Genomic DNA, 18,856 nt, shown 5'->3' with positions numbered 1-18,856 from the left:
TTTCGAGGGCTTCTTGAGCTTCGGGGGTCCACGTGAAGCGCTCAGTTTTCCTTAAGAGTCGGTACAGGGGTAAGCCTTTCTCGCTGAGACGCGAGATAAAACGGCTAAGGGATGGCATCCCATGACCCTCTGTACCCCCTTCAAGTCTCGGATCGGTCCCATCCGAGTGATGGCCGAGACTTTGTCAGGGTTGGGTTCGAAGCCCCGCTGGGAGACAATGAAACCCAAGAGCATGCCTCGAGGCACCCCGAACACGCACTTCTCGAGGTTTAGTTTTACCCATTTGGCTCGTAGGCAATCGAATGCGATCCTGAGGTCAGCAACCAGGTCGTCCGCCTTCCTGGATTTCACAACGATATCGTCGGCATATGCTTCTACGCTGCGCCCGAGATGGTCTCTGAAAACGTGGAGCATACACCGTTGATAGGTGGCTCCGGTGTTTCTGAGGCCAAAGGGCATCGTAACGTAGCAGTACATGCCGAAAGGTGTGATAAAAGAAGTCGCGAGCTGGTCGGACTCTTTCATCTTGATTTGGTGGTGACCGGAGTAAGCATCAAGAAAGGACAAGAGCTCACATCCCGCAGTAGTGTCTACAATCTGATCGATTCGTGGCAAAGGAAAGGGAACCTTCGGACATGTCTTATTTAAACTAGTGTAGTCTACACACATCCTCCAGCTCCCACTCTTTTTCTTCACTAATACTAGATTAGCTAGCCACTCGAGATGGAATACCTCTTTGATGAATCCGGCCGCCAGAAGTTTCTGCAACTCCTCGCCGATCGCCCGGCGCTTGAGCTCGTCGAAGCGTCTTAGGCGCTGCTTCACCGGCTTGGAGTTGGGTCGGACATCAAGAGAGTGCTCGGCGACCTCCCTCGGTATGCCAGGCATGTCCGAGGGGCTCCACGCAAAGATATCTGCGTTGGCGCGGAGGAAATCGACGAGCACCACTCCCTATTTGTCGTCGAGGGTGGCGCTGATCTGCAACACCTTGTCGTCGGAGTGGCTTGGGTCGAGGGGTACTTTCTTGATACCCTCGGCGGGCTCGAAGCTCCCGGCGTGTCGGTGCGTGGAGTCTAAGGCCTCGCTCACCATGTTGTCGAGGGTGGCTGCGAGGGCCTCGTCCTCCGCTTGAGCTTTCGCGCGCTCAACGCACTCAATGTCGCACTCGTAGGCGTGCTCGAACGAAGAGCCAATGGTGATGATGCCCTTTGGACCCGGCATTTTGAGTTTGAGGTAGGTGTAGTTGGGGACGGCCATAAACTTGGCGTAGCAAGGACAACCAAGGATGGCATGATAGGACCCTCGAAATCCCACTACCTCGAAAGTGAGTACCTCCTTGCGGAAGTTGGCTGCTGTGCCGAAGCACACAAGCAGATCGATCTGGCCGAGGGGTTGGACTCGCTTTCCTGGCGCGACGCCGTGAAATGGTGACTTGCTGGGGCGAAGCTTGTCCAGTCCAATCCCCATGAGCTCCAAGGTGGGGGCGTACATGATGTTGAGGCTGCTGCCTCCGTCCATGAGCACCTTGGAGAAGCGGGTGTTGCCGATGATGGGGTCGACAACGAGCGGGTACCGTCCCGGATGCGGGACGTAGTCGGGGTGGTCCTCGCGGCCAAAGGCAATGGTATCCTTCGACCAGTCGAGGTAGGATGGCGTGGCTTTGGTGACGGAGAAGACCTCACGGCGCTCACGCTTGCGCTGCCGAGAAGTCATATTCGTCGTTGCTCCTCCAAAGATGAAGAAGGCGTTCTCCACTGAGGGGAACTCGTCATCTCCACCTTTGTCGCCCGCATCCTTCTTCTTGTCTTCGTCGCGATGTGCGACGCGGTTATAGTACTTTTTGAGCATTTCGCACTGCTCGAGGGTATGGTTGACCGGCCCCTTGTGATAAGGGCACGGTTTCTTAAGCATGTCGTCGAACTGGCCACCACCACCTCGATGGGGGCCTCGAGGACCTTTGCGGTCTGGGGCGGCAGCGAAGGCCTCCTCGGAGTCCTCCGCCCACCCCGACTCACGCTGGTTTGGTGGGACCGGCTTCTTTCCCTTCCTCCCCTGCTTCAAATTCTTGGCGGGGGCGTTGGGCTTGACGCTGCCGCCCTCCGCGGGCGCATCGTCCTTACGCTTGCTCGATTTGTCGTCGAAGATGGCACCAACAGCCTCCTCGCCGGCGGCGAAGTTGGTGGCAGCGTCGAACAGCTCGTTGGTGTTAACGGGTCGGCTTCTCGCGAGCTGATGCACCAGATTCCTGCACGTCGTACCCTCGAGGAAAGCGTTAATGACCTCGACGTGGGTGACGCTGGGGAGCTCGGTGCACTGCTTGGAGAAGCGCCGCACGTAGTCACGCAGGGACTCGCGGGGCTTTTGACGACACCCTTTGAGGTCCCAAGAGTTCCCAGGGCGCACATACGTGCCCTGGAAATTGCCCACGAAGATATGGACTAAATCGGCCCAGTTGTGGATCTGATCCGCAGGCAGGTGCTCGAGCCACGTTCGTGTGGCGTCCGCAAGATGAAGAGGAAGGTTGCGGATGATGACCGCGTCCTCCATCGCGCCGCCTAGCTGGCACGCTAGGCGGTAGTCGTTGAGCCAGACTGCAGGATCAGTCTCGCCCGAGTATTTGACGAGGGTGTTGGGTTGTCGGAAGCGCGGGGGAAAAAGCGCGGTTCGAATCTCCCGGCTGAACACCCGGGTGCCCGGAGGCTCCGGTGACTCTCCCCTGTCGTGCTCGGGGTCGAAGCGTCCACCCCGTCGAGGGGTGTACCTCCTACCATCGATGACGTTGCGGGCATCGCCGTTGCCGGCGTGCCCGCGAGTGTCGCGGATTCGCTCCCTTACGGGAACTCTCCCGTTGCGCTCGTGCACCGAGGGTGCCCTCGCACCGGGCACTACGGCTGCTTTGCCTTTCCCTGCTGGTGGTGTGTGCACAGAAACCTCGCGGTCCTGGTGCGCAGTTCCTCCAGGCCGCTCCGGGGCCCTCGAGCGCATTCGAGACGCAGAACTCTCGGCCTGCTGCACGGCAGCCTGCTCGATGAGCTCCTGTGCCTCGCGGCGCAAGTTGCGGCCTGAAGGCGTCGACGGCTCAGGCATAGCTTGAAGTAGATAGGCCGCAGCGACGAGTTTTTCGCCGGCCGTTTGCAGTTCCGAAGATTTGTCAACGTCGGCGTCGGCCAGGATGCGCTCCCGGGCAACACATCCCGCCGCCTGGGCATGTGTACCGCGCGCGGTACGCTGCTGCTCGAGTGCGGCGCGCAGCTCCTGGGTTTGTTGACGCTGCTCGTCAAGCTTGGCTTGAAGCTCTTTGAGCTGCGTCATCTGGGCTTGTCGCGCCGCCGAGCTTGACGAGGAGGGTGCTGCAGGCGGGTTAGCCGGTTGCTTTGCCCGCGCGTTCGCCCCGGTGTCCCCGTCGTTGCTTGGGGCGTTGTCGTTTTGCTCGTCCGCAAGGTCCACCATGAAGCACTCCCGGGAAGGATCGAAATCCCCCTCGCTGGAGTCTTCGGAGCAGGTGAGGCAGTAGGCCGTCGCCAGCTAGAACGAGCGAAGAGCGTCGGGGTCGTAGACCCCGGAGTAGTCCTCGGCCTCCTCGGCCGCGAAGTTGTTCATGAAGAAGTTGACGTCGTCGGCGATCGAGCTCGCCGTCTCGGGGTAGGATTCGTCGAGGGACGATGCAATGAGGTTGCGGATCGATAGAAGATGATGACCCGGCAGATCCTCATACTCGGTGAGGTTAGTGCTGATTGAAGAGGCGTAAGTGCGAGCGGCAATGTTGCGCATCCCGAAGGGGAAGGGCGAGGGCGAAGTCGAGCCCCCCTGGGAGGCATTAGCGCTGCTGCAGGTGACGGTGCCGGCACAGATGATGCCGAGGCACGTGGTGACGAAACGGTGGCCCCGTTCGCCTCGATGGTGGGTTGCGACACGCCAGCCTCGACCCACGTGGAGGAGTTGTGACGTGCCGTGCGACGACGCTCCGCGTGCGCTTGTCGCGAACGCTGACCCGAGCGCCTATCGCGCCGGGCTGGCGTAGTCGGAGCGATGGGGTTGCGTCTGGGCGAGGGGTTGCAGTGGGAGGCGAGTCCGGGAGGTCGGCGGGAGCAGTACCGAGCCTGTCTTGCCCCGCGTAACAGGTCCCAAGGCGCTGCCACAGCGTCCGGGATGGCGGTGTGGTGACCAGAGTCAGCGGATAGGACCCCGGTCATATCTACTGTGGGAGTGGCGGCCTGACGCCGCCCGTCCTTTGAGCCGTGGTGGAGTGGCAGGCTTTGAATGCCTTCGTACGGCGAGCGGTTGGGCAGCAGAGCCGTTTGTCCTTTGTGCCGAAAGACGGCCTCGAGCGAGGCGGAGATGAGACACCGCTCGAGGGTAGATCCGCTACCCTCGAGCGAGGCGGAGGTGCGTTGCGTGATTGAGGGACCTTCGAGCGAGGCAGAGAATAAGTTACCCGCTCGAAGCTATATCCGCTACCCTCGAGCGAGGCAGAGATTGATCTTCTGCTCGAGGGTAGTTCCGCTACCCTCGAGCGAAGCGGAGATTGCCCAGCGGACCCGAGAGGGACCCTTGAACGAGGCGGAGATTGTTCAGTGGGTTCGAGGGGAATGTGAATGGGCCGCACGCTGGGCTTCTTTGAGTCCTTTCCTTTCTTCCAGACGGGAAGCAGGCCGTGGGCCTTCGTGGGCCCAGTTGCTTTAACAGGTGTTTGTGTTTTTTAAAGCAATCTTAGTACCCCGATTAGGGTGTCCCTAATTGTGGTACTCGACAGTAGCCCCCGAGGCTTTGGTCGAGTCAAGGGATTCGACCAAAGGGTATTTCGGCGATTTCTCCCTTGACGTGATCGGAGACTGCCGTGCCCCCGCCAGGCGCGCCTGGGCGCCGGCCCGGCGGATGTGACAACTCGTCAGACGGGGTAGTGCGCTTGCGGGCAGGGTGCTCGAGGCGCGTGCCCTTTTGTTTGTTTGTTTGAAGGACGAAACGTGTCCGCGTGCTGAGGGGGGGCCAGGGCGACGGCGGCGCCCGCTGCTTGGCAGCTGGCGCTTTCATCACGCCGTCCCGCACGCAGAACCTTGGCTCCCGCGTTCCTGGTCGCCTTGCGGCGTGCGCTCCATCCCTTAGGTTCAGTGGGATCAGCAGAAGAGCATTGGGCCCGTGGGATCCTGCTTCTGCGATGTCCCCTAGCCTGAAGGGGGGTGGAGACGCCGGACCATGGCGTTCGTGCCAGGTTGGGCGGCTGTTCTTTGCATCGTCCCCCCAGGCGACAAGGTTGCTCTCGGGGAGACGGTGCGGAGGGTGCTGTCCGCCAGCTCGACCCCCCGCATGGTCTTCGGTGGAGGAGACGCTAGAAGAAGGCTTGCGAGGAAAGCATCCCGCTGGACCCGTGTGGTCTGGGGGCTGGTCCTCGCATCCCTAGCAGCCTCGCTGTTGCATCAGGTAGGGGCCCGATGCCTTTCTTCGTCGCCCGCTCCTCCCCAAGACAGGGAAAATTGCCACGTAGGTGGCAACATGTTTGTATCTTTCGATGGCTTCGCGCCGGTAACCGTTTGTAATCTTTATTCGCATTGAGCAATAAAGTCCCCTTTCTCCTCTGCGGGGAGGATTACTTTGCGACGAATCTAATGGTGTCAAATTTTTTCAAATATTCGTTCATTTAGTATACTTTGCGAGCATTTGAAGTTAAAAAACGTGCATATAAAAGTATACAAATACAATGTAAAAGTAGTACAAAAGAGGGTTGTAGGGTTCATTTAGACTAAAACATGTTATACAAACATTCATTTAGTATACTTTGCGGTCATTTAAATTTAAACTAAAAAAATTGAATTTGGCCAGTTAGCACTCAAACCGACCGGTTACCACTCAAACCGACTGGTAACCATCAAACCGGATCTGTAAACCGGTCAAACCGGTCGGCTAGCCGATAGGAACCGGTTAAACATGAGTTTTTGGTTTAGATTTTGAATTTAGCTGGTTTTTTTGGTAACCGGTCAAACCGATCTGATTTACCGCTACTGGTGGCCGGCGGTTTTGTCCCACCGGTCGGTAAAAAAAAACCCGCTACTCCTTCCTTTCCCATCTCGATCTTCTTCTCCCCAGATCGTCTTTCTCATCCCTGCTTCCCGCACCACTCCTCCGCCCCCGCGGCCCCCGTCGCCGCGCCACTCCTCCGCTCCAGCCTCCAGGCCCGCACCGCCGCCGCTGGGGACGAGGTCTCCTCGCTCCGCGCGCGCCGAGGGAGGCGCCCAATTTCCCTGCGACAGGAGGGGAGGGGCGTCGGCGTCCCCAAGGAACCCGCAGCTTCACGCGTCGCCGCCGTGGAAGGAGGCAAGTTTGCCCAGCGACGGGAGGGGGGAGCGGGAGCGCTCGCAGCTCACGCCCGTGCGCCTCCCCCACGCTGCACCTAATGCCGCCGCCCGCTTTCCCCTCTAGCCAGAAGGGGCAAGAAGGGGCTGCTGCTGCGCCCGCAGCGCCGGTGCGCTCGCAGCTCCGGTTGGCGATGGGGCTGGTCTGTACGCCGTCGCAAGGGTTGCTCGCGACCATGTCCCCGTCACCCACGCCCACGCCACTGTCGCCGCTGTCCCCGCGCCTGCGGGCAACAAGAGCAGCCACAGCACGCCCAAGCAGCGCGCGGAGGTCTGGAAGCCGCGGTCACACACACCCACGCCACTGTGTAACGTCTACAGCGAAGGCGGGAACGGCACAAGGCGCCATCGACGTGTGACCTGATTAGCTTTTATCATTTTCATTATTGTAACCTGTGGACCCGTGATGTCGGTGTCTGATGCTCGCGCTTATAGGCCGAGCGACTCTGTACCGGGGAGATGATTCATCTTCTTGAGAAACAAGTTGCTGGGACTCAGGGCTAGCCGCCCGTCCCCTCTACCCTCTCTGTGCCATTCTGGATCCTCTCATGCCATGGCGCTCGCCGGCGGCCACGGGTCGTGACAGTTGGTATCAGGTTCAGTCTCTCCTCGGCTGCTTTCGCCTCGTCGTTTCTATCGCCCCAATTCGGTCCGAGCCACCATTCCGGTGACCTCGACCAGCTCCGCCGCGAATTGGTCCGATTCCGGCGCCCACGCCCCGCCCACCGACTCCCAGTCAGCGGCGGCCACCGCAAATCGCCGGTTAGCCGTTCCGGCGCCGTCGACCACCAGTTTTCCACACTGCTTAGGTTGTAATGGGGCGATTTCCTCATCCGTGGTTGGTGCCTGCGACCTGGACGAGCAGGCCACGCGTTGAGAGGCTTCGTCGGCATCATCGGTGGTGACAATGACTCGGGTTTCGTGAACGGGCGCGACATCGAACATCTCGACGTACGCTCGGGGATTCCGGTGAGTGTTTGCTGCAACCCTTCGGCTTGTGCGACTCGATTTGGGCCTCGTGTGGTGTTCGAGGTTAAGTCAAACCGGATCGTAGTCCGCTTGCTTGAGGTGCAGACGCCACGGCTCCCCCTAAGCCCTCCGCTCAAACCCAGATCCTGTTGTCTGCCATGGAGGATCAGGCTACTCTGGATAAGGAACGTTGGGATAGTATCACTGAGAATTTCGATTTGCTTTTTGCTAAGGTAGAGGAAGTCGACCGTATGCAACACAAATTGGAAGCCAAAGTTGACATCTCTGCAACCGTGTTAGATCAGATGATTAAGGATCAGCAGACCCTGGCCAAGCAGCTGGAATCCACCGGCCAAGCTGTGGCACAATTAACCCACCATCAGATGCGTAATGAAGAGGAAATGCAGAGTAGCACTGCTTCGTCTGAAACTTCCACTGTGCCACCCTTCCGACCACGTCGTCCAGGCACTTCTCACACCGCATCGCAGAGTCAAAATCCCTTCGCATCTAGGCGTGAGCCCACGTTTGATCGATCTATTGCTAAAGGCTTTGCCCCCAAAATGAATTTTCCCCGTTTCAATGGCAAGAATCCACGCATCTGGAAGGACAAGTGTCAGGATTACTTCAAGCTCATGAATATACCTGAATCTATGTGGGCCACGACAGCATCCTTGCATATGGATGACAATGCTGAAAAGTGGCTTCAGGTGTACAAATTGAAGCATGGCTTGGGGACATGGAAGGACCTAATCAAGGCAGTAGAACAGAAATTTGGTGCTTATGATTATCAGCACGCTATTGATGAATTGCTTGAGCTCCAGCAGACTGGTACTGTTGATGAATATGTGTCTGAATTCGAAGCACTGCAATATCAGGTAGCTATGCATGACTTGGGGATGGCAGATACCTACTTTGTCTCACAGTTTATCAAGGGGCTCAAACCAGAAATCAGGTATCCAGTACAAGGACAAGTTCCTGGAACCATGGAAAAAACAGTCATGTTGGCCAAAATGCAGCAGACTATCCAAGAGAAGTATAGGAGTGCAGGACCCAAATCAGCTCATTCCACTCGTTATACAACTTCCACTACTCCCAAACCTGAGTACAAATCCACACCTGCCACACCTCAACTGTCCAAAGAGAGGCAACTCAGGGATTACTGCCGTGCCAACAACCTTTGTTTTTACTGCAGGGAGCCATATGATTCTTCCCATGCTGCCAAATGTACCAAGAGGCCTAAGACTCAGGTGAATGCTTTGGTTCTTAATGATCTGGATGTTACCCTCAATGATGAAGTGCTGAAGCAATTGGAAATAGAGGATGCCTTGACAGAGGAATTTTGCACATTATCTCTGAATGCCTTAGCCGGCACTGAACATGGTGAGGCCATGAATTTGAGATCCCTTGTGAAGAACAAAGTCTTTCTCTTATTAGTGGATAGTGGCAGCTCACACTCCTTTGTCAGCTCAGCTTTTCTCCAGAAGGTGGGAATTGTACCAGTCCCTGCGCCACCTAAGCAAGTAAGAGTGGCCAATGGAGACATCTTGATTTCTGACAAACGTGTACCAGGGTTAGAATGGTGGATTCAAGGCTATTCTTTTGTTACTCCTATGAGGGTTTTGGATATGCCTGCCTATGATGCTATTTTGGGATTTGATTGGCTTAGTGCAAACAGTCCTATTACTCACCATTGGGATAACAAGACTATGTCCTTTGAACACAAAGGATTGTCAATCACTTTGCAAGGTGTACAACCTATGGACCTTTCCCTGCAGGAATTACTAATAGATAGATTGCAGAAATGGTTGGTTGGCAATGATGTTTGGGCCTTGGCTGCAGTGACTGTTTGTCCACCAGACTCCCTTACTGAACATATACCTGAACCTGTCCAGGCCATATTGGCTGCTTATCAAGATGTGTTTGCTGAACCTAAGAGTCTTCCTCCAGAGAGACACTATGACCATGCTATTCCTATTTTGCCCAATGATGTTCCTGTCAACTCTAAACCATATAGGTATTCTCCTTTACACAAAGACGAAATTGAGAGGCAAGTTAAAGAGTTACTTGCTGCTGGCCTGATTACACCCAGTACTAGTCCATATGCATCCCCTGTGTTGTTAGTCCAAACAAAGGATGGTAGTTGGCGGTTTTGTGTAGACTATAGAAGGCTTAATGATATTACTATTAAGAATAGATTTTCTATGCCCCTAGTGGATGAAATTTTGGATGAGTTGGCTGGCACTTGTTATTTTTCCAAGCTTGATATGAGGTCTGGGTATCATCAAGTGAGGATGAAGAGGGGGGAGGAGCACAAGACTGCATTCAAAACCCACCATGGCCATTTTGAATTCAGGGTTATGCCTTTTGGCCTCACCAATGCTCCAGCCACATTTCAGTGTATCATGAATGACATACTAAGCCCATTTCTACGGAAGTTTGTGTTGGTATTCTTAGATGACATCTTGGTATACAGTCCTACACTAGAGGATCATGTGCTGCATCTCAAACAAGTACTGTCCAAGCTCAGAGAGCACCAGTTGTTTATGAAGAGGAGCAAATGTTCTTTTGCCCAACATTAGTTAGAGTACCTGGGGCACATTATTTCTGACAAAGGAGTTTCCACAGATCCTACCAAAACAGCTGCTATGCTCAGTTGGCCCACCCCTTCCAATGTCACTGAGTTGAGGGGTTTCCTGGGTTTAACAGGGTACTATAGAAAATTTGTGAAGCACTATGTCTTAATTGCTAAACCACTCACTCAGTTACTCAAGAAGAAGCAATTCTGCTGGTCTTCTGAAGCTCAACATGCTTTTGACAGTCTCAAGCATGCCATGTCCACTACTCCAGTGCTGACACTACCCGATTTCAATATCCCTTTTGTGGTGGAGACTGATGCATCTGAAGTAGGTGTTGGTGCAGTGCTTATGCAGAAAGATCAGCCAGTGGCTTTCCTCAGTAAAGCTCTAGGACCAGCTCATCAAAAACTATTTATCTATGAAAAGGAATTCTTAGCCTTAATTATGGCTGTTGAAAAATGGAGACCCTATCTTCAAAGGCAAGAATTTCTGATTCGTACAGATCATAAGAGTCTCTCCTACCTTTGTGAACAGAATCTCCATTCAGATATGCAAAGAAAGGCTATGACAAGGCTGATGGGATTGTAGTTTAAGGTGGTTTATCGAAAAGGAAAGGAGAATGTGGCAGTAGATGCATTGTCCAGAGTGGGTCACTTGTTATCATTACAAGCTGTTTCCGAAGCCCAGCATATTTGGGTACAGGAGGCCCTTAATTCTTATGCTACAGATCCCAAGGCACAAGCTCTTCTAACTCGACTGACCATTCATAGTCCTGATGAAGAGGGGTACAGTCTGGAACAAGGCCTGATTAAGTACAAATCCAAGGTCTGGATTGCCAGTAACTCAGCCTTGCAAACCAAGTTGATAGCAGCTTTGCATTCCACAGCCATTGGAGGCCATTCCGGGGGTCAGGCCACTTATCACCGTCTGAAGCAACTCTTCCACTGGAAAGGTATGAAAAGTCAAGTCATAGAATATGTCAAGCAATGTCAGATCTATCAACAGGCCAAGCATGAACTGATTCATCCTGCTGGTCTTTTACAACCCTTACCCATCCCTCAAGGGCATGGAGAGATTGGTCCATGGATTTCATTGAGGGTCTTCCTATGTCAGCTGGCAGCAACACTATCCTGGTGGTAGTAGACAGGTTTACTAAATATAGTCATTTTCTTCCTCTCAAGCATCCTTTCACAGCTCAGATTGTTGCTAGGGTCGTTCTGGACAATGTGGTTAAGCTCCATGGTTTCCCAAAAACGATAGTATCGGATCAGGATAAGATTTTCACCAGCACTTTCTGGCGTGCTTTGTTCTCCCTGGTGGACACTAAATTGCAGATGAGTTCGGCGTACCACCCTCAAACTGACGGCCAAACGGAGCGGGTCAATCAATGCTTGGAGATGTACTTGCGTTGTGCAGTCCGTGACATGCCTCAACAGTGGAGATCCTGGCTTTCTTTAGCTGAATTGTGGTACAATTCTACCTATCACTCTACCCTAGGGTGTTCACCTTTCAAGGCTCTTTATGGGTATGAGGCCGAGTTGGGTACTATGCTGCCTGTTCCTACTGATTCCTCATCACCAGCTGCTGAGTTCCTACACCAGCGGGAGACACAACTAGCTACTCTTAAAACTCACTTGGCTGCAGCTCAAAACCGGATGAAACTTCAGGCCGATCGGTCTCGCTCTGACCGGCATTTTCAGGTTGGAGAACGAGTGCTACTGATACTCCAACCATATGTGCAGCAGTCGGTGGTCAGTCATCCCTACCCCAAATTGGCGTATAAGTTCTTTGGTCCTTTTACAATTATTGAGAAGATTGGTGCTATAGCATATCGTCTTAACCTGCCTGCTCACAGTTTAATCCACCCGGTGTTCCATGTTTCACAGCTTAAACCTTTTACTCCTAATTTCGCTCCTGTATACACTGACTTACCTAAGTTAGTGGATCTCAGCATTCAGGACCTGCAGCCGGAACGTGTGCTGGATCGTCGCCTAGTCAAGAAGGGCAACCAGGCTGTGCCACAGGTTCTTGTCAAGTGGAGTCATATGCCCGAAGCTTCTGCTACTTGGGAAGATCTGTACGTCGTCAAGGCGTGTTTTCCTGATGCTGTTGCTTGGGGACAAGCAACTTCTTCGACCGGGGGAGGTGTAACGTCTACAGCGAAGGCGGGAACGGCACAAGGCGCCATCGACGTGTGACCTGATTAGCTTTTATCGTTTTCATTATTGTAACCTGTGGACTCGTGATGTCAGTGTCTGATGCTCGCGCTTATAGGCCGAGCGACTCTGTACCGGGGAGATGATTCATCTTCTTGAGAAACAAGTTGCTGGGACTCAGGGCTAGCCGCCCGTCCCCTCTACCCTCTCTGTGTCATTCTGGATCCTCTCACGCCACGGCACTCCCCGGCGGCCACGGGTCGTGACACACCGGCGCCGCTGAGGTGCTGACCCCCGCACCCGCAGGCAACAAGAGCGGCCACAGCGCGCGGAGGTCTGGAAGCCGTGGCCACTGCTGCACCGACGAAACGACGATCACTGTGCCGCACTTCGACCCGTCGAAGAGGGCGTCATGTCGCCCCTGCGCCTCGGAAGATACATCTCGATCAGCAGCAGCAGCAGCAGCAGCACGCAGCACGCCACTTGTACTCCCTAGCAGCACGCAGCGGACACAGCCTCATGTTCTCGTGAGTCCCGCATTCTTTCATCCTCTTGATGAACATTCTGAATGTCAATGCTTGGCTACTTGCTTGTTTCAGTTCTAATAGTTGCAATTTGATTTGTTTCAGTTTTAAGCACAGCGAAACGCTAGCCATATGATACATATGATTTTGTAGTGAGCTCCATTGATTTCCCTTGCTTATTTGGTTCTGCAGATTATACAACACTTTAACTGCGTCTTTCAGAAATCTACAAGCTGTGAATTATCATGGTTCTTAAAAGTCATATGTCCATACATTAAGAATAGTGATGAAAATTAATGCAGGGATGCAATTAACCTTATGATGAATGCATGGATGAGCAAGGACAAGTTATTATGAACTATGTGCCGTGTTGGCATCAGCCCTGTACATTTATTTATATATGCATGCAGTTAAGTAAATAGCATTCAGTTAAGATTTTTTAATTTATTCCTTCTAATCGATGTTCATGTGTTACCCATTGCTGAGGTAAGAATTTCAGTCATTGGATACGTTAATTGTGCTATACAGTGCAGAAAAGCATGATGGCAGTTTGAAAATTTTGAATGTCTGAATGTAAAGCCATATCGTCCATATTTCTGTAGCAGAAACGAACTATGCACAAACGTCTCAGAATCTGAAACAATTTCTTCGGCTCACTGCATATTAACTAACTGTCTATGCTTCTGCATTTTTTTTCTTTTTCAGGCTACAATGGCTGCCATCACATGCATTATCTAACTGGTTACTTTACAAAATATCATGATTAGTTTTACCTATGACCAAGTGCCTTTCTATATATCTTGCTCTTCCAGTTATGTTTGCTACTTTGTTTTAATTGCCCTGTATTGCTTTCAGACATTGAGGCGCAGGGCTTTGTTCAGATATACCTTACCTCCTCAGGTAATTGCAAAACAATTTGACAGATTTGCACACTCATGCTATCCTAAGGGAACATTTAAATTAAAGAATAAATATTGTGAGGACTCACTGTTCTTGAGAATTGAATATTATATATGTTCATAAGGTGAAAATCCATGAGATGGGGATGCATTCTATATATACTAGGGTTGGTTGTTTGCCTTTTCCTCACACTTAAATTCAGGCAACAAGTAGCAACAGATATGGTTATGGTAGCTTTGTTTCTGCATGTTAACCTGAATATTGTCGTGATTAAGTTGTGGCCCAATTTCGCATGTTCATCATATTATTGTTTTTAGGGTAAAATGACTGAATTTAGGGTGAGAGCTTTCTCGATATGAGATCATTCTCCTATTTTTAAATTTTATATCATGCCCTCTCTTTTTATCAGGCAAGCATAAGCATACAAGGAAACATTGAAGATATTTCTAGGACATTGTTCCAGAACAAGGAATGGAGATATGAAAGAGTACTAGCAAACCTGGTAATGAAGTTAGAGAATCCAAGCTCTTGAATCCTATTTTGTTGTTGTTCCAATAGATTCCAAAACCAGTTCTTGTTAGCAAATTTATAAGCCTTGTGCCAATATGACTTTAATTTTTGGGTAATGGAGAGGCTCGGTTTGTTTTGCAAATATGATAATCATTTCATTTTACTAACCAAAAATATGATGATTGCTTAACAAAATATATCAGTGACAATGCATGAAACATGAAGTCTACTTTTGAAGCAATAGATTTTACTGATTTGAGTACGTGATGTTCAGTTTACTAATGCTAGGATCATTTTTTTTTGTGCTAACGATCGTTAAAAAGTGAAATTTTCATTCAGATATGCAATGCTTTCTGAAACAGATCCAGGCTTGAGTTATCAAATCAAACACTAAAATGTTGATCTGTCAAATTAGTTAATACTTTGTTGTAATTTCTTCAGTGGATATTCAGAGCAGTCAAGGATTCTTGCTTAAACAAAAATTACATACTTTAAGCCGCCTCCAACGTTGTATATGTTTGTTGCTGAATTCCTTGTTCCCTTTTTGAATTGGATTGACACGTCTTCTTTCCAAAGTTTTAGACAGTTACAGACCACAAGATATTGTAGCAAGCAATTCAAACAAAGGCAAGATGTATAATAGATATAAGAGGGATGCATGTTTCCAAACATTTGCCTGTTTAAGGCTTATAAAGATCATGCAATATTTTTTGAGGTCGTGGCAAGGGTTTACAGAATTACAGGCTACGAGGGAATGCCATTTTAAATATACCATGTAAACTATATTATTTACCTTTTCTAAAGTAAGCAAGGTCTGCAAGACCTGGTTAGGTTTGATTGCCTGATGTCCATATATATGAAAAATATATGTTAGGATCAATATACTTTGCTAATCATTCTAATTTTGTCTCTCTGAAAATTGAATAAATTCTTGATTCATGACACTAAAGTTTGTCTGACTCTAATCAATATATGTTATAGTGCAGGATCTTTGGTTCAGAAGTGATAGTCTTGTTTGCAAAATGGTAAAGGAGCACGAACGGCAAGCGGCTACTGCTCTGTGTTCTTTATTATTGGGCAAGCAAGTGGCGAGGTATCCGAGGGCCATCTATGGATCCTCAACATTAATTAGATAATGGTATTTATGTCCAGATGAATGCATTAGTCCAATTTTATTAACAAAAAACTAGTTAGATTATCAAGAAGAAGTGTACAAGTCCTGCATATTTATAGATTGAACTTCTCAGCTTTTTAACACAGTTCTAAGAATCCAGTTGATTATAGTTGTTCACAAGCATGTATGATGGTATATTCTTGGAATTTTTTTTGGCAAAGGATGAGGAGGAAAATTTCTGAGAGAACTAGCTGGTCTGCTTGGTATTTGGTGAAGAATGAACTAAATAACATTAAATCAACTTTAATTAGTGCAATTAGTACAAATTGAAGTAATACATAAATAGAAATATGCAGATGCAAAACCCTGACCTCACAAAAAATCAAGAGCGATCCAAATTCATTTGAAAATACACGTGATCATGATAGAGCTACAAATTTCCAAATATTTATATTAGTTCTATCATGTGAGGTCCACAAAATCTACCTTTAATTTTTCTTAAATATTAACGAGTAGCCAAAATCTCATGCTATTTGTAAATATAATTATTTTTAAAATATGTGATATTTTTAAATATAATTTTCCTTTAAACACGTGCTTGTGGCACGTGCATCTCCACTAGTATTGTTAACAGATGAACCTTAGCTCATCTCTTATGTGAGGTGGACTAAGCCCCTCCGACCACAACTCGATCATATAAATCTCTACAAATTAAATTATGGACACCTATACATATCTGATATTTATAAAACTTTATCCGTAGAAACGCACGGATATAATTGCTAGTTAATAAAATACAAATAAATAAATACTCTAATGATATACCAAATATAAGTCCACATATATTTGTTTTGAGTCAATTGGACTACATAATATTATGGACTAACAACACAAGATTGATACTACTCCATCCGTTTTTATTTATATATACTTTTTGGTTTGGTCCGTTTCATGTTATTGATGGGTGAATCTTAGTCCATTCTGTATGCGAGGTGGACCAGCCCCCTCCGTCCGCAACTCAATCACGTAAATTCCTACAAATTAACGCACGGGCGCTTATAGGAATCGATATTTATACACCTTTATCCATAGCAACGGACAATATATTTGTTTTAAGTTCACATATACCGTACTACTCCCTCCATTTTTATTTTTATATATCATATTAGGTTTATTCTAAGTTAATTTTGGCTAACTTCGATCAAATCTATAGAAAAATAGAGCAACAACTATACTAATCTACGTATGTACGGTTATCATATATTTTCCATGATGGATTCAATAAAATAAATTTAGTATTGCAAATATTATTATTATTTTCTATTAATTTGGTTAAAATTAATTAAATTTAACTTAGAACAAATCTAATATGATATGTAAATAAAAACAGAAAGACTATATTCATTAAGTTTTTTAGCGTGCAACCCCTTTATGTTTTGATAATATATTTTTCTTATAGATGTTTGCTTGTTAAGGAAATTTATGCCTAATGGACAGAGTATATATATGAGGAAGTAGGTGCTAAACTCGTATAAGTGGTCTACATAAGTGGTCTAGCTGGCGTCTATATAAAACAGGGATGCCTTGGTCTGGTCAGGTCTTTCCATGTATTGAACGGATGCATGTCAAACTCTTGCGCTCACAAAAACAGTACCAGAAATGGGGGCAAGAGCAGAAACAGTAACTGTATCACCTTCTTACTAGTGAGCACCATCAACAAAGTGTCTCTTCTCATCATCCAATAACACAAGGACGACAAATTTATTCCTTCAGAGAAACAGACATGAACAGATGCAACATAAACAGCAAACCAGCATACATATCATAACCCTGTTCCCCCCAACCATGCTTCATTCGAGTTGAGGCCAATCCCTAGCCTAGCTATCCGTATCCGGGATGAGCACTATGGACCCAGAGGTCTTCCTGCCCTCCAGATCTGCATGGGCCCGTGCAGCTTCCGACAACGGATAGGTGTGGTTTACGCGAATGCGCAGCACCCCGTTAGCAACATTGGCAAACACCTCGCCCGCAGACTCCAGCAGCTCATCGCGGGTAGCAGTGTAATGCATCAGGCTAGGCCGAGTCAGGAACAGCGACTTGGAAGCCAGGTCGCTCATTGGAATCGGGTCAGGTTTGCCTGAGGACTGCCCAAATGACACAAGGAAGCCGCGGGACGCCAAGCACTCCACAGAAGCCTGCACCACACAGCAAGTCATTTTGGTATCTGTCACGGTGCCTAGAGTTGGGCATTAAAAGTTAAAATCGGAGAACCAGTGCTTCGTAGCACATTGTTGATGAGTTCAACACTCTAGTAACACTAGTGATTGGAAGAAAGAGCACTGCAATCACCTTGTATGTATCCTTTCCAACAGAATCATAGACCACGCTCACACCTTTTCCAGAAGTAATCTCCTTGACTCTTGCCACAACATCTTCCTTTGTGTAAATTATGACATGGTGGCATCCATCCTGGGTCGCCTGAGCCGCTTTCTCTTCATTGGAAACAGTCCCAATGACAGTGGCACCAAGTGCATATGCCCACTGACAAAGGAGTGAGCCAACTCCCCCAGCAGCAGCGTGCACCAGGACAGTGTGGCCACTCTCAACCTGCACATGGCAATCAGGTGGCTGGCTGGACAGGTAAGGTAACTAGCTGTTTTGCTGTGTCAATGTGGCGTAGTACCTTGAACACACGGCGAAGCAAGACATGGGCAGTCATGCCCTTGAGCATGACCGAAGCTGCTTGCTGGTGATCAACTGAAGGCGGCACGGGAACAGCGACGCTGGCTGGAAGGATCTGCTCCTGGGCATAGGATCCCATCGGGTTGCCAGCATAAGCAACAACATCCCCAACTTTTCTACCAGTGAGGCCAGGCCCAACTGCAGTGACAACGCCGACAGCTTCCATGCCTGGAGTATGTTGTTGGTTGATGAATTGAATTGAATTTTGCCAAGAGGAATTTTTTTCAGAAGAGAGGAATCGAATTGATTGGGGAACCTGCCTGGGGTGAAGGGCAGCGCGGGCGCGGCGTAGACCCCCTTCCGGAAATAGACATCGATGAAGTTAACGCCGATGGCGGTGGTCCTGATGCGGATCTCCCCTTCCTTGGGGTCCCCAAGCTCCACCTCCTCCCACCTCATCACCTCGGGGCCGCCGAGCTCATGTACCCTGATGGCTTTGGCCTTCACCATGATGCGGTCGCCGGAGCAGCGGAGGCGACAAGTGGAGGAAGGGGATGGACGGGAACGGGAGGGAGTGGTCACTGCAAGGGAAGGCAGCAGCAGGTGGGGCAGGAGGATGAGTGGCCGCCGCCGGGGGGAGCAAGAAGAGGAGGAAGAAACCCAACAAGTGGCGGTGCGGGTTGTCGTCATCGCCGACGTCTGCCTGCTTCTGATCCTTTTTTTATTCAAGCAAACCTGTATTAAGAATTAAGGAAGCATACAAATACACAACCGCATACAAATATGTCATACAGGAATACGGATGACAGCTGTCCTTCTCTACTAACAGAAAGGGCCCCTAACAAAACAGAAATTACAACCAGGTCCCTAGACCCTAACAGAAAGGGCCCCTAACAAAACAGAAATTACAACCAGGTCCCTAGACCCTTTCTCCCCCACCGTCGGACAACGCCGGCTCTCGCCGTCACCGCCGAACCCGAGCCCGACGAGAACCCATCGCACGAAGGCTTTGACGAACCGCAGAAGACGCTCACCGCCATGGACTGAGGGCAACGCCGAACAAGCGTCGGTCGGGGCC

General features: G+C 49.7%; 3 protein-coding genes across 3 annotated transcripts; 2 read left to right on the top strand and 1 right to left on the bottom strand.

The window, feature by feature from the left end:
- Positions 1-5,193: 5,193 nt before the first annotated feature.
- On the top strand, positions 5,194-6,414 carry LOC120689461 (early nodulin-20-like). The gene is made up of 2 exons (XM_039971723.1): positions 5,194-5,250; positions 6,082-6,414. The coding sequence occupies exons 1-2, from the start codon at positions 5,194-5,196 to the stop codon at positions 6,412-6,414; spliced, it is 390 nt and encodes a 129-aa protein (XP_039827657.1).
- Positions 6,415-7,474: 1,060 nt separating this feature from the next.
- LOC120689460 lies at positions 7,475-15,343 on the top strand. The gene is made up of 3 exons (XM_039971722.1): positions 7,475-13,472; positions 13,882-13,974; positions 14,969-15,343. The coding sequence occupies exon 1, from the start codon at positions 7,475-7,477 to the stop codon at positions 9,893-9,895; it is 2,421 nt and encodes an 806-aa protein (XP_039827656.1). The 3' UTR covers positions 9,896-13,472; positions 13,882-13,974; positions 14,969-15,343.
- Positions 15,344-16,770: 1,427 nt separating this feature from the next.
- On the bottom strand, positions 16,771-18,504 carry LOC120692285 (quinone oxidoreductase-like). The gene is made up of 4 exons (XM_039975556.1): positions 18,099-18,504; positions 17,780-18,006; positions 17,446-17,703; positions 16,771-17,291 (listed from the first exon to the last, which is right to left on the bottom strand). Exons 1-4 carry the CDS (start codon positions 18,466-18,468, stop codon positions 16,974-16,976), a joined length of 1,173 nt encoding a protein of 390 aa, XP_039831490.1. The 5' UTR covers positions 18,469-18,504; the 3' UTR covers positions 16,771-16,973.
- Between the last annotated feature and the right edge of the window lie 352 nt (positions 18,505-18,856).

Source organism: Panicum virgatum, chromosome 9N, assembly GCF_016808335.1.
Source record: "Panicum virgatum strain AP13 chromosome 9N, P.virgatum_v5, whole genome shotgun sequence".
Taxonomy (NCBI): Eukaryota; Viridiplantae; Streptophyta; class Magnoliopsida; order Poales; family Poaceae; genus Panicum; species Panicum virgatum.
Note: the sequence above shows the minus strand (reverse complement) of the source record. Positions and strands in the feature narration are given on the sequence as shown.

Excerpts from the sequence above, each read along its gene's own strand:
- LOC120689461 (XM_039971723.1), top strand. The coding sequence starts at position 5,194 with ATGGCGTTCGTGCCAGGTTGGGCGGCTGTTCTTTGCATCGTCCCCCCA. Across the intron at positions 5,251-6,081 it reads TCGTCCCCCCAGGCGACAAG|ATCGTCTTTCTCATCCCTGC; the intron begins GTTGCTCTCGGG and ends TCTTCTCCCCAG.
- LOC120689460 (XM_039971722.1), top strand. The coding sequence starts at position 7,475 with ATGGAGGATCAGGCTACTCTGGATAAGGAACGTTGGGATAGTATCACT.
- LOC120692285 (XM_039975556.1), bottom strand. The coding sequence starts at position 18,468 with ATGACGACAACCCGCACCGCCACTTGTTGGGTTTCTTCCTCCTCTTCT. Across the intron at positions 18,007-18,098 it reads CGCGCTGCCCTTCACCCCAG|GCATGGAAGCTGTCGGCGTT; the intron begins GCAGGTTCCCCA and ends AACATACTCCAG. Across the intron at positions 17,704-17,779 it reads TGCTTCGCCGTGTGTTCAAG|GTTGAGAGTGGCCACACTGT; the intron begins GTACTACGCCAC and ends TGCCATGTGCAG.